Below are 16,051 nucleotides of genomic sequence, written 5' to 3'. Positions count from 1 at the left end.
AACATAAATTCCTGGGACTTCACTGGTGGTCCAGTGGTTAAGAATCCGCCTTCCAATGCAGGGAATGGGGGTTTGATCCCTGGTTGGGGAACTAAGATCCCACATTCTGCGGGGCAACTAGGCCCATGCACCGCAACTACTGAGCCCACGCACCACAACTAGAGAGAAAGCCATGCGCCACAAGGGAGAGCCCGTGCGCTGCAACTAAGACCCGACGCAACTAAGACCCAATGCAGCCAAAAATACATAAATAAATATTTTTTTAAAATGTTGATACTGACTTTAAAAAAATCAATTCCCAGTCCATCTCTAATCCTCCATTTCTTGCTCTACAGAAGTAACTACTTTTAATTCTTTTAGCTGACTATTTTAGTATTTCTCTCTCTCACAGCTTGCTTCTATTTCTTCTGATTGATTTTTAGTTTTGGAGATCACCGACTCCTTCCTGTTGGAAATAAGTATTTAGCTTTCTTGCACATTTCCAGCCCTCTTACCAATATAGTTAGAGCATAATTTTGGTTGAATCAGTGTTCAGTGTTTATATTATTATGACTTCATAAGTGCTCTTCACAGCTGAGCTGTGTATTAACATTATATCCTAACTTTTCCTCTTCTGCCTTTTTGTTTTCCCTAAAGTTATTGTCCTACTTTTGCCTTTGATTTTTTGGTACTTAAAATTACTTCATGCTGAGACACTTATTCATTTAGTTGTCTAAATCATCTCGTAATTTCAGCTATTTCACATTTCTCTAATTTCATCCTCGAGAATAAATCTCTGCTGAAATTCCAATCTGGCTTGGTTGCTCTCTATTCCAGATATGGAGCTATCATCCTGGAAACTCTCTTCATCTTCATGGGGATTCCCTTTGCTTCTAAGTTGAGTCCATTTCCTAAATCTCACTTCTTCCTAGGATTTTTGTTACTCCCTTTTTTGGGTAGGATATATTCTCCAGTAGTTTTCTGAAAAACAGTGCATAGGAGATACATTTCTGGAAATCTTGCATTTTTGAAGAGCCCCCGCCAGCACCCCAACACACACACACACACACACGCACACACACACGTTTTTACTACCTTCCACTTTATTTGATAGTTTGTCTGGGTTTAAAATTCTAGTTTGGAAATAATTTTCCTTCAGAATTGTAAGGTATTATTTCAATACCTCACAGCTTCCAGCATTGTTGGTAAGAAGTCTGGTGCCAATTTGACTCCAGATCCTTTTTCAACAATTATCTTTTTGCTGCATCTCTGGAAGTATGTAGGATCTTTCTTTGTACCTAATGGTCTGTAATTTCACAATGTGTGCCTTGAGGTGCATTACTTTCGCCCACCATATTTGGCACTTGGTAGGTGGGCCCTTCCTATCTGGAAATTTGGGTCTTGCAATTTGGGGAAATGTTCATGAAGTCTTTGATAATTTCCTTCCCTCCACTTTTCTGTTCTCTCTCCCTGAAATTTCTACTTTCTGATATTGTACCTCCTGGACTAGTCCTCTAATTTTCTTTTCTTTATTTTCCATCCTCTGATCTTTGCTCTATTTCCAGATGACTTCTTCAACTTTTTCTTATAATCCTTCTACTGAACTTCTCATTTTCCAGAGCTCATTTTGTTTTCTAATTTTTTTTAAATAAAATTCTGTCTTGTGTCTGGAATATTTGTCTCCATGAGGATATTGATAGTTTTTTTTTAACATTCCATTTCCCCACATAAACTGCTTTTTTCTGTTTGTCTATTTAGTTTCTTTTATGAAATAAACTGTTCATATAAGGGATTTTCCTTAAAATCCCTTTCTTTGAGTGTTTCTCATATGTAAGAGTTAGGAACTTAAAAAATTGATTGCTATGAGCACAAATATGGCAAACCCTATTCGGGTTTCACACTATTCAAAGAGTATCCCAGCAGTCTTTGGCCAGAGTGGGGAAGTATGGTAACTCAGTTACTCAGGGATGGGAAGAGGATTATGGTGGTTAATAGCTTCATTATTTTAATCCAGCCTCTAGATAATTTTTTTAAGTTGAGTATTCATTCCATCTATGTTTAATGTAGTTAATTAAATGTTTGGGGCAAAATCTATTGTCTTCTTACGTTTGTCTATTCCATATTCCCTTTCCTATTCTTTCTTGCCTTTTGGATTAAAAAAGAAAAATCATTTCATTTCCTCCCCTAATATTCTCTTATCATAGTTTGGAAGTTCTTCTAGTCTTCTAGTGGTTATCTTAAAATTTATAACATGCATTCTAATCGAAGTTTCATGTTAATTTTTAGTTTGCCCTCCTGCCAGACAATGGAAGTTTCTCCTAACAGTTTAACTCTATGTAACCAATAAGGTATTATTGTTGTGCCTTTTAATCTTGTCTCTGTATCTTTCAAAATCCCATGTCATTATTGTTTTGCCCTACACATAAAACGTTCCTTTTGTTTAATATTTGAATACTCAAATATTCACAACTTTCTTTGCTCTTCATTCTTTCCTACATCTCTGAGCTTCTAGCTGGGATTACTTGTCTTTTGCCTAAGGAATACTCTTTAGAATTTACTTTCCTTTCTTACATGTCCGCAGATGGTGAATCCTGTTTTTTTCCTTTTCTGAAAATATCTTCATTTTGTTTTAATCCTTGAAGGGGCTTTTCACTGCGTAATGAGCTCTAGCTTCACAAGTATTTTGTAGAAGCCACTCACACAGGTCACTCCACTGTCTTTTGGCATCTTGTTGCTGTTGAGAAGTCAGTTGGCCTGACAATTATTCCTTTGTAGGAAATCTTTTTGCTCTGGCTGAATTCAGTCTTCTCTTTGTTGTTGTTTGCTGAAGCCTCACAAGGATGTTACTGGATGTAGATTTCTTTTTACTTATCCCATGTGGATTGCACTGAGCTTCCTGAGTATTGTGTAGTGATGTCATCTGTCAGTTCTCAGCCATGAGGCCTGTAAATATTGCCTCTGCTTCACTTACTCTCATCTTCCTCTGGGACCTCAATTAAATGTATATCAATTAACGGTATATATCTGTTTTTCTATATTTTCCCCTTTTTTTGGTCTCTGGATCGTTTCTTCTGGCCTATCTTCCAGTTTATTAATTTCCTTTGGTCTAATCTGTTATAAGCCTCATTTACTGAGTTCTTAATTTATTGTATTTTTCAATTGTAGAATTTAGTGTTACTTGGCTGAATTTTTCAAGCTTGGCTTTTATCCCATAAACATAATAAGCGCATTTGTTTCATAGCACTTGTCTGATATTTAGAGTTCCAGAGTTTTCTTTTTGTTGTATCTGCTACTTCGGCTTGTGTTGGCTTGTCTCTTTATGTGCTTCATTATCTTTTATTTCTTAACTAGGGTTGTATTTGAAAATTTATTTGTAAAAGTAACTTGAGGAATAGGATAGTGTTATCTTGTACCAGAGAAGACTTCTGCTTGCTTCTGCCAGGCACTTGTGGGCACTGGTAGGCCAAAACAAAGGCTTGAGGTTTTCTAGATCACCTCAAGTGCAAACTATACCCACACTCCAAGGTATAGTCCTTTAAGGTTTCAGCCCAAAGTGGGAGGTGGCTCACTAGCATCCCATCCTTTACAGGTGCCAGACTCCAACTCTTGACCTCTCTCCATGAAAAGCACAGCTTTACCTCTAGGTCACTTCTTCTTGATTAGGAAGGCTCTGGCCCTTTTAGGTTTTAATTGTGTTGTTCATCCAAGTATAATTGCTGGAGTAGGTAATTCAAACATTTCCAAAGCCTTGAGTTTTTTTTTTTTTTTTTTTTTTTTTTTTTTTTTTTGTGGTATGTGGGCCTCTCACTGTTGTGGCCTCTCCCGTTGCGGAGCACAGGCTCCGGACGCACAGGCCCAGCGGCCATGGCTCACGGGCCCAGCCGCTCCGCGGCATGTGGGATCTTCCCAGACCGGGGCACGAACCCGTTTCCCCTGCATCGGCAGGCGGACTCTCAACCACTGCGCCACCAGGGAAGCCCAAGCCTTGAGTTTTTAACTGCTTTTTGATCGTTCTTTTGGCCAATCCTGTTTCTAAGCCCATTTTAACCTCTGCTACCAAGTCATTCTTTTGTCTATATTTATAGTCCTAATAACTGTTATTAATAAAGTTAGAACATTGAAATGTTATATAAAAGTAATCAACTGCCAAATTCTCTGTTAGTCAAATACGATATTAAAAATGGCTTTGTTAAAATCAACAGAGAAGTATTCTTTTCATGGTCTTTATGCCAGAGAAATATTGTTGGATGGAACAGACTGATTTTGAACATTATCAAGTTCTACAAGTGATGGCAGAGTTCTCAGTGATGGCAGAGTTTCTGTTACAGATGCTAGATCTCAAGAGACAAGCAGAACGGAACTCTACACAACCATTCTGCTGGGGGAAAAGGAGGAAAGTGCACTAGAAAAAGGACGAAAGTGCACTAGGATATTCACAGGCCCAAAATCTTTATTTTAACAACAGTTATAATAACGTGCTTCCTTGATGCCAGCCTATGTGTGCTATAAATCTGTCCTAAAATCTTAGAGCCTGCTGTCAGTTATTCAGGGAGATGCCCACAAGGAGAAAGACACAAGTACAAAGGAAATTCATGCCAAAACACTATTTTACTCAACATAATTCTTTCATTAAAATGAATAAACTAAGGATTACCAGAAACTCCTGGAAAATAAACAGCACAAAGGAAGAAATATTTAAAAGAATCTTAATAACTCTCAGGAGAGATCTGAAAGGATGCTGCAAGCTTTAAAAAAGTGGCTATTAAAAAGTTATTCCATGACAAGAAAAGGTATTGAGAGTAAAAAATAATATTTGAACCTACTGAGTTGATGATATTATATTAAGCAATTATTATTTATTTCCTTTGGTGTGATACCACTATTATGGTTATGTTTAATTTTTTAAAAATTATTTTTTTAGTGACACATACTGAAGTACTTATTAATGAAATTATATGATGTCTCTGATTTGCTTTAAAATAACCCAGTGAAGGCGGAGTGGGTGGGAGTATAGATTAAATAACACTGGTTACAAATTGATAACTGCCAAAAAGTGGGAGAATGGAACATGGGATTTCATTATTCCCTCTACTTGTGTATATGTTTGAAATTTTCCATAATAAAAAAAGACTGTTGAAACAAAACATACACTAGAAGTGCTAAAAAAAAAAGGAAAAAGGAAACCAAAACAGATACAGATAAATGAACAAACACCACAGAAATCCCCCATATTATAGAACAAAAAAGGTAAGAGGCGAAGAAAATATGAATAAAAGTTACAAGTCAGGGCAACAGAGGGATTTGACCATGGTCTAACACAAGTTCCATAAGGGAAAAACAGAAATAATGAAAGGAAAGAAATGAGGGGGGGAAAAGACAGAACAAAAAATCCTTTGGAAGAGAAAATATAGTGAATTGGCCCACCTGCAGACATGCATGATAGATGGAAATCAAGCCCAAACCTGGATGCATCCCACTAATATTTCAGAAATCTAAAGATAAAGAAAACACTGAAACATTTTTAGGGAGACAAAGCTAGTAGGTATAAAGGAATGAGAATCTCATTGACACCAGATTTCTCATCAGCAACCCTGGCCACTGAAAGTGAATGGAGAAATGTTTCCAAAGGTCTGACAAAAAATGACTTTGAATCTACAAATCTCTACCCAACCAGACCATCAAGCGAGAGAACAAAATAAAGACATTTTCAGATATATAAAAACTCAGTTTTCATCCATGCTTCATAAAAAGACTTATTCAAAGATGTATTCCAGAAAAATGAGACCAACACAAAGACGAAGAGTGTACATGGGCAAGAGAGAAGCACCACAGAAATGATTTGCTGTGGGACAGGATCAGGATGAAATGAAGGAAGCTGGCAAGAAATTAGAGGAGGATTCATTATACTTGACACTTAAAAGACTTTGAGTGTCAAAAATTTTGTTGATCTAGAATTGCAGGTTCTACTGTATTTATCAAACCACACTCTTGTTTAGACATGAATAACATAGTTATGTAATTTCAGAATCAATCCAGAGACAAAACATGGAAAACAACAGAACACAATGTAAATTTCAAAAAAATTTCTCTGCAATGTAGAAATATCACCAACCATAGTTGAGAGAGAAAATAAGAAGATATAAGAAAGCTAAATACCAGATTTTTTTTTTCATTTTTCACTGGGGCAAGCTAATAAAAACTGTCTTAAATTGCTTACCAAAGCTCTTTATTATATAAAGGTAACTAACAGGAAAGCTAAAAGTAGTAACAGAAATTGAGAGGTAGAGAGAGAAAGCAAGGTATTAGGAGGTATTAGGTATTACGTGTGGACTATTACTTAGATTTCACAGTTGGAAGTTCACACATACAGTCTAGAGTTGGAAGAATCAAGATAAGGGAGATAAATATGCCAGTCATGATGGTAACCATCAGAAAAACTCAAAGGAAACCACAGTGGTTATAGCTGATAGATAAGGAGGTACCAAGGAAAGATAAAGAGGTTAAGTAATTTTTTAACATTCTGTTCCTTTTGCATTTTTATGAACCATGTACTACTTTATTTCTATAATAAAAACAAATTTAATGAATGGTATGAATAAATAAATTTTCAGGAGAAATAGAGCAAGTTGGATTTGCTGAATTCCTTGAGTTTTCCTGTACATTCATAGCAAAATCCTGTAAATACCACTGTTTTTTAAATCTTAAATTCTAAAGAATTTCATAAGGAATTTTAATGTAATTATTAATGATTACTCTATAACATAAATAATGGTGGCATTTACCTGGAAAAATATATACATTGTTTCCTTGACCTGGTGTAAAGACTTGCCCATCACTGAGTTTCACTGGCTCAAATGGACTGCCACTGGCAAACAAACATCTTCCCTGTTGAGAAATGAAATAACCTCAACTTTGTTACTTTCTGTGGACTAGAAAATTGAGGTGAATTAAAACAAAATTAAACCCTGTAGTAGACCAATATACTACTTGCAAAACAGGCATAATTTACTATATAACATAATTATCTCATTCAAATCCTTATTAGAATAAGGTTTGTTTTATGCATAGCAAGCATTCAAAGTTGAAAAAGTCCATTAATAAATTCTTTAAAACCTGACACTTCCATTTCCTTTAAAACTTAACAAATGTAGACAGCAAAAAAATATCATCCCTAATAATAAAGACTGCTATAAACATCTGTGAATGAGGGGAAAACATCAAAAATTAAACTGCTACCATTTACTGTACATCTGCTGATTCTGGCTCTGTACCAGGTGCTTTAAATGTGTTAACTCAGTTAATTTAGCCCACATAGAAGGCTTATGAGATTATCATCTCCATTTCACTAATATATATTTTTAAAAAATCTCAGAAAGCAAAGGCTTAAATATTTCCAAGTACTTTGTAAAAAGTCACACATCACAACTGTAGCAGTTAAATTTAAATCCAGATTTTTATAACTCTAAAAACCCATGGTTTTCTATTATGCTACAATGCCCCCCAGATAGGCAGTTTATAGAACAGGTATATGGTATAACCACAGTCACAGAAAAACATGGCATGTTGTCTTGTTAAAGAAAAGGAAGTCTCCAAATTTGTTGTATCCATCAATTTTAGTACTGTGCTCTATAATAGCATATAATACATTTTACTAGCACCTTCAGTATTTCTAAGAGAATTTGGTGCCCATGGAATTGAAAAGTACCTGAAGGTTAATTTATAAATCCTTTATACATAACTTTCCCCCACAAATTCCATCTGTTGCACCCCTACCTGACCAAAAAAAAAAAAAAAAAAGGCAAGAAAACAATAGTTTTCAAACAGGATTACTTATCTTGGAATACTTGAGGTATAACTAAAGGAAGTCATGTTTAAACAGCTACTTAGATGAAGTTAAAAGGTGATTCACAGAAAGTTGAACTATCTCCACACAGTAGGATGCACAAAATGACATGACACCTAAACATTTGACAGAGTTATTTTAAGTGTTTAGATAATGCTTTACTTTTCCCTACATCTACAGATGTGTATTATAGCAAGAGTGATTATTCTTTGAAATATAGTAGACCCTTGGCATTAGTGGATTTAGCACTCAAGAATTTGACCCTTTGGACAACCTGAAGATCTACCATGTGTAGTAATTATTACTTTTATAAGACATACTTTCAATTTCAAAATGACCTCAGGTTTATGTGTAGAAGCAAGTCAACTGTGCCAGTGGTGGGCCCAGGTGAGTGTCTTGGACCTACAACTCCAGAAAGCTATAGAATTTTCTACAGATAGTTATTACCATTCTCTACCTGTTCTAAGCCTAGTTTTATTTGTGACAAAAATTTTGTTTCTTTGAAGATCATGGTTAATGCCATACGAGTTACCACAATGTATATAATAATATAGATTATTTTTGTGCCACCATTAATTTTAATAGATTTATAAAGTGGATTATACAATATAGCTCTTTATGGGGAAAATGTTATGTCCTCATGATATCAGTAAATTTGGAGATTTAGAAAGATCTTGGGCATCTTCTCTAGAATGGCAAGATTCAACAGCAGTTCATCTTCTCCAGGCCATTTTTTTAACATCTTTATTGGAGTATAATTGCTTTACAATGTTGTATTAGTTTCTGCTGTATAACAAAGTGAATCAGCTATATGTATATATATCCCCATATCCTCCCCAACTTGCATCCCCCTCCCTAATCCACCCCTCTAGGTGGTCACAACAGGCCATCTTTTTTTTTTTTAATTCTTCTTCTTTCATAATCACCCTATAGCTTAAATGTGGCAAGAACTTAATGATAACAGTATTCTCATTCTGAAGTCCAGGTTAGCCTATTCTTTGTTCTTTGAGCAACTGGCCATTAAAATATGAAAACACTTTTTTTTAAACGTATTTTTCTCCCTAAGCAGCAGAGGGTGTTAGACTAGCACTGAGACATCCCTCCACCAAAAACAAAAGGACACTTAAAATTTTAGCAGTAACTACAAATACATACATTTATGCCATTATTTTATGTAACACTAAGAAAAAATTATGTAAAATTAAACTATGACACAATGCTTTTTTACCATTTTTAAGAGATAACACAATTTCAAAGTTATAAAAATTGTGAGAAAATTTGCATCTTAGAACCGATACAGTATATCATCAAACTGGTTTCCTTGAGGAATTTTTATTCATTCAAACGGTGTACATCTATTACAATAACATTAATTCAAAAAATAAAATTCTTAAATGTTTGAAGTCTTCTACTGATAAACTACTACTGCCCAAAACATTTACATTTTTCATATTTTGGAAATGCCAAGACCCATAATACATGGAGTATATTTATCAACTAGTCTTTGTGTAAGACTAAGATTTAATTTGGGGGGCAATAACCATTAGTTTTAAGTAGTAAAGACAGGTGAAGAGGATGAGCAATCAAGCTAATATTAATACCACTCTTTGGTAAAGAAGTAAGACAGTATACTAAAGAGACTGATTTTTTTTTAATATATCTGTATGCTGACTTTGTGGATGAGTTCAAAAGAAAAGATTTCAATAATTATTAGAAGTTTCAGTAATTATTATAACTGTTGGAAGCCACTAGTCAAGTGAATTTATTTTGACTAACACAAAGTGGCAATATAGAAACAAAAGGAATTTTGAGAGAATATATGTGTCAAAATAAAATTTATAACAATGAGAAAAAAACAATGCTAAATATATCAAGAGCATGAATATTAAGTTCAGAAAGTTCTGAGAGTTCTACTTTGGCAATAGTCTTCTAGGTTGTTTCACACCAATTCTCCCTCTGGTAACAATGAGAAAAACTGGATAAAATATATTAAAAATATGTTTTAAGGAAGTGGGAGTGCTACCAAGATAGGGAGAGCTTGGAGGTGGAGACAGTCAAGATCCAAAAAAAGAGGAAAGCAAGGTATTCGGGCCCAGCATTTGAAGCTTTCCTCCTTCAGGTGAGTGATTTCAAAAGGAAAATCTGTGGCTAAGTGCCTGAGCACTGAAGTTATCAGGAGTCTCATGATGACAGAGAGAGAAAAAGTATACTTCAGAGACCACTATGGGTGAGGGGTGCTGATAAATACCCCAGGTTTGGGCTTCCCTGGTGGTGCAGTGGTTGAGAGTCTGCCTGCCAATGCAGGGGACACGGGTTCGTGCCCCGGTCCGGGAAGATCCCACATGCCGCGGAGCGGCTGGGCCCGGGAGCCATGGCCGCTGAGGCTGTGCGTCTGGAGCCTGTGCTCCGCAATGGGAGAGGCCACAACAGTGAGAGACCCAATACTGAAAAGAAAAAATATATATATATACCAGGGTTTTTGATTCATACCCAAGAGAAAATGTACACTGTGGAAACAGATGAGGCCTCCCATGGACTACATCCTGCTGAATTATATGGAGCTGCCCCAGGCTGACAGCCTCCAAAAGGAAAGGCAAAGCTCCTATGGAGGAAGGTAACTTCATTCCGAGCGTCAAATTATTCCTACTATTCTTCATCCACACTACGTAGCACTCAATAAGGAAGTGAAAGACAGAAGTAAAACTAGGTTTACAAAAAGACAAGAACTGGATAACCAAGAAGAAAGACAGATAATAGAAATGGACTCACAGAGAGTGAGATATTTGTTACTATCAGACATTAACCTTAATTATGATTCATATATTCAAGAAATTAAATGACAAGACAAAATTTTAGCAGAGAACTCAAAGCTATACAAAAGAATCAAATAAGTAATTTAAAAATATTGTTAAAATTGTGAGGTGTGATAATACTGCGATTATATTTTTAAAAGAATCCTTAACTTTTGAGAGACATACTATAATATTTATAATAAAATGATATGTCTGAGACTGGCTTCAAAATCTAAGGTGAGTAGGATGTAGAAGAAACAAGATTGGGAATAAGTTGATCACTTTTGAAGCAGGGTATTGGTACATGGGAGTTAATTATACTGTTCTTTCTACTTTTGTATATGCTTGAAATTTTCCATAATAAAATACTTTTAATAGAGACAAAAACAAATTTATTAATTTTTCTCAAGGGTATGACCTAACAATTACTACTCCTATATATCACTGTAAACAAGGCTTTAAAAATCACTTCCTAAACAACAAAGATTTACTGTATAGCACAGGGAACTATATTCAACACCTTGTAATAACCTATAATGGAAACAAGTATAAAAAAATGAAAAAGTATATAACCGAATCACTTTGCTATATACCTGAAATTAACACAACATTGTAACCAACTTAAAAGAAAAAAATCACTTCCTAGAGTCACTTAAAGATCACTTGCAAGAACAATACAGAAAGTGATTACATTGTGGAGATTACAAATATATCTCTACAGAACAGTAAGGGAAAAAGAACTGTCCTAACGGTATATAAGCAGATACTTTTAACTGGGATATAACCCAGTGGCAGTGTCAAAGAATTCAAAAGAGCTAAATTTTAAACAATTTAGATGAAAGTAAAAATTTGTTCCAGAGAGCTGTCACACGACTCAAAAGAATGGCCCTATGATGGTGAAGATACATGTGAAGAGGGTAAAAACAAATATTTCATGACATGTGAGGGCAAGAAAGTAGTATTTATAAATTGATTATTTTTATAATACGTGATTTTAAGGCTGTGACGCTAAATTAATGAATTATGGAAAGAATGAAATAAAATTCCACAAGTGAAAAATACAATAAAATTAAGAACCTAACAACAGATTTAGCACAGCCGAAAAGAGAATATGCAAACTGGAAGGTAAGTCCAAAGAAAATCACAGGATTGAAACACAGAGAACAAACAGGATGGTATACATAGAAAATAGTGTAAGAGACATATTAGATATGGTGAAAAAGTCTTGACGTTCACATAACTGGAGTCCTACAAGAGAAGAGATAGAATGTGTCCAAAAAGACATTAAACCACAGATTCAGGAGCTCTACAGTCCTCAGGTGGAATAAATACAAAGAAAACCACATCTAAGTCCATAGCAGAAAAACTGCTTAAAACGGAAGACAAAATGGTCTATCAAAAAGAAAACAGAAGTCAGAAAACAAAAGAATGATACATTCAAAGTTCTGAAATAAAGTATCTACCAACTCATATGCAGAGTGAAACAATATCCTTCAAAATGAAGGCAAAATAAAGAAATTATCTAGAGAATTCATCAGACCCACACTTAAAGTAAGTTCTTCTGGTAGAAGAAATAATCCTAGATAGAAGCACAGGTATGCATGAAGGACACAATGGCAATAGAAAATATTAAAATGTAGGTAAATCTAAATGAATAATTTTTGTTTAAAACAAAAAGAATGTCTTTGGGGATTTAAAATATAGAGAGAATTAAAATGCACAACAATAGCACAAAAGGCCTGAGGGTGTTAAAATGGATATATAAAGTAACTGCTTTCCAGAATTGATACAAGCAATAATTTACATCAGAATTTGATGATCCATGGATACATGCTGTAATCTCTAGAGCAACCATAAAAAGAATTATTCAAGAATGTATAACTAATAGGCTAATAGAGGGAAAATAATAGACATAACCAATTCACACTATTATTAATACCTCTGTAAGTGTGTATGCTTCTTCAGCTGTGCATTCAGCTTGTGCTGTAGGATTACTTAATGCAAATATTATAGGCCTTTCATTGATATCAGCCATGGCTTTGATTACACCAGGAGTGAAAAGTCGGCCAGCTCCTGCAACTCCTGTAATAAAATAAGGGGGGGAAAAAAAGGAACTTTTTTACAGGTAAAACATAGCCTTCTCAATAGCATTTCTATAATAGGTTTAACGAAACAAAAGCACAGGTAAATATAAGACCTGTGCTTATCCCATTACAAAGATAAGATTTTGCATTGCTGAGATAATTCCAATCTTAAATCTGAAAAGAGAAACAATAAAATGTTAAAATTTTTCACTTAAATATTTATTGTCTACCCCAGATTTAGTAAATTGTGGGCAATAAAAAAAAGAGTATAAGACTACCTCCATCATGTAGCTGTTGTCTAACACAGGGGTCCCCAACCCCGGGGCCACGGCCTGGTACCAGTCTGTGGCCTGTTAGGAACCGGACCGCACATCAGGAGGTGAGCGGCGGGTGAGGGAGCAAAGCTTCATCTGCATTTACAGCCGTTCCCCACTGCTCGCATTACCACCTGAGCTTTGCCTCCTGTCAGCATTACGGTGAGCTGTATAATTATTTCATTATATATTACAATGTAATATAATAGAAATAAAGTGCACAATAAATGTAATATGCTTGAATCATCCCAAAACCATCCCCCCTCCCTGGTCTGTGGAAAAATTATCTTCCATGAAACCGGTTCCTAGTGCTAAAAAGGTTGGGGACCACTGGTCTAAAAGGCATAGAGCTTCAGCTTTTTTTTTTTCCCTTTAACTTTTTATTTTATATTGGAGTATAGCTGATTAACAATGTTGTGATAGTTTCAGGTACACAAAGAGCTTCAGTTTACAAGGTAAAAAGAGTTCTGGAGATTGGTTGCACAACAATGTGAATGCACTTAACACTACCTCACTGTACACTTATAAATGGTTATGGCCAATTTTATGTTATGTGTATTTTACCACAATTAAAAAAACTGTTTTAATTAAAAACTTGCACCTCAAATGTTAACTTGTTAAACTCTGTGGTATTCATTATAAAATAATAGGAGTTCAGAAGCAATAAAAGATCTTCCTGACTAAAGCAATCCAGTTTCTTTTTTTTTTTTTTTTTGCGGTACGCGGGCCTCTCACTGTTGTGGCCTCCCCCGTTGCGCTCAGCGGCCATGGCTCACGGGCCCAGCCACTCCGCGGCATGTGGGATCTTCCCGGACCGGGGCACGAACCCGTGTCCCCTGCATCGGCAGGCAGACTCTCAACCACTGTGCCACCAGGGAAGCCCCACAATCCACTTTCTTGATAGAGTTCAGTTTAATGACCTTTTAGTAAGCCACTACAATGTCTCAGACACTGTATTAGGCCATTAGGATATAAAAATGAGCATAATGCAAGCAGCTTATAGTTGAGAGAAAAAACAACAGAGTAAACAGAAAATCAGAAAACCTGTAACAGGTGCTAAGCATGCAGTGCATAGAAGCACAGCATGAAGGAAGAATACTTAGCCCATGGTGGGAATCTGGGGATGACCAAGCAATGCCTCCCTCGGCTGAGTGTTTACACAGTTCATCCAATAAGACTTACATTCAATAGTCAAAGAAATTTTAAATTCCATTTTATAAACTGATATGTAATAGAGAAAAATACTGATCTGGAGACCAAAGTTTTAGTGCTTGCTCGGTCACTACCGGCTATATGAAATGTTCACACATCTTAGGCAAGTTGTTTAACATCTCTGTGCTTGTTTTTCTCATGTAAAAAAGGAACTTCTGCTCAGTGTTTCCCCATGTGGAAGTATGTGGACATAGTCTTAGGAATCCATGAGCTCTAAAAGAATTAAACATTTTTTTCTTTTTGTTTCCTTGACCCTCCAGGGACTGAGTCAATGGACAGATTCTTAGGTTTCCATACTGAGTTTTGAGAGAGACACACTTGCAATCTTTAAGATTACTTCTCACTCTAAAAAATTATGAGTTCTAATCAGTGAAGAAGCTAATACAGACATCCTTTTCCTAACCATAAAGACTGTTTGAGACTTAAAACAGTAAGTTTACTATTTAACATTCCACAGGGTTCCTCCAAGAAATTGGCAAAATTACAAGAAAAATTATAGATTCAAATCTTACAGCTATATAGGAAATGAAAGAGTCCCTCTTTTAAAGACTTTTACATTTTCTGCTCTGAACTTAATGCCATGTTGCATAGTCTGATGTCAGCTATGCAACGCCTGACTCTTAAAACATACCAAAGGCTTACAGCTTTGTTGCCAATGAAAATCTTTGACTGCATAGGATTTTCTTGGTCTGTCAAATAACCTTGGGCTTTTTCAGGTTTTGAGCCCACCAGTCATACCAACTCTAAAAGCAAAGCATGATCAATCACACAGCTTCTAGAAGTTAAAAGTACAGGCAACATCCATTAACAAAACTTTACACACTGTACCTAAAAGCTACCACATACAACACAGGGAACATAGCCAATATTTTATAATAACCATAAATAGAGTATAACCTTTAAAAATTGTGAATCACTACATTTACACCTGTCACTTATATGATATTGCACATCAGAAATACTTCAATTTTAAAAAAGCTATCATAGAAAACATTATATATGCTGAAAGCCAGGTAAAATCTGTCATTTCATTTTGAGTAATCCTGCATGGAAGTTATGACTGGCATTACACAGGTAAGTAACAGAATGACTTGACAACAACTTTACTTACCAATTATAGCTGAAGGCTTAAGTTTATTTACTGCATCTTCAAAAGTATCAGGTACGCTCTCTGGGGCTAAGTGAGCAAATGGTTCCTGATGACTGTCTATTGTAGCTTTCCGCCCCTGAATTTTTAGATAAAATACAGTTTTTTAGTCATTGCTTATTAAGGATTAATTGAAAAGACATCATTATAAGTCACATATTGTTTCTACAGTAAGAATATTTTTTCATTTTCATGTACCTTTCTTTCTTTCTTTTTTTTTTTTTTTTGTGGTACGCGGGCCTCTCACTGTTGTGGCCTCTCCCGTTGCGGAGCACAGGCTCCAGACGCGCAGGCTCAGCGGCCATGGCTCACGGGCCCAGCCGCTCCGCGGCATGTGGGATCTTCCCGGACCGGGGCACGAACCAGTGTCCCCTGCATCGGCAGGCGGACTCTTAACCACTGCACCACCAGGGAAGCCCAATGTACCTTTCTTTTTAACCCATATCTTCCAATTCTATCTTCATATTGCTCATAAACCCAGATACAAAACACAAATCAAATTCCATTATAACCAGAAACTTACTAATCCTTCTCAGAAACTCATTTACTCTGTGAAGTCCTCCTAAATCCAACAGGGCACAAAGGCCCACAATCCCTTATCTGGGCTAGCTGTGTTTTAAAATTCAGAATTTCATATTTTAGAACTGTCTTATGATAATATATCACAAATACCCTCGCAA

At 35.8% G+C, this 16,051-nt stretch overlaps 1 protein-coding gene across 1 annotated transcript in view; it reads right to left on the bottom strand.

Annotated features, from left to right (window-relative positions):
- ME2 (malic enzyme 2) overlaps nucleotides 1-16,051 on the bottom strand; it is a gene marked incomplete at its 5' end in the record, with an annotated part of 41,612 nt that overhangs the window by 5,382 nt on the left and 20,179 nt on the right. Inside the window, 3 exons of the mRNA XM_079718116.1 lie at nucleotides 6,762-6,864; nucleotides 12,554-12,696; nucleotides 15,336-15,450. Of these exons, the coding sequence (XP_079574242.1) occupies nucleotides 6,762-6,864; nucleotides 12,554-12,696; nucleotides 15,336-15,450 (361 nt within the window). The remainder of the gene's footprint in view (nucleotides 1-6,761; nucleotides 6,865-12,553; nucleotides 12,697-15,335; nucleotides 15,451-16,051) is intronic.

Source organism: Hyperoodon ampullatus, assembly GCF_949752795.1.
Source record: "Hyperoodon ampullatus genome assembly, chromosome: 13".
NCBI lineage: Eukaryota > Metazoa > Chordata > Mammalia > Artiodactyla > Ziphiidae > Hyperoodon > Hyperoodon ampullatus.
This window is presented reverse-complemented; position numbering and strand designations above follow the sequence as displayed.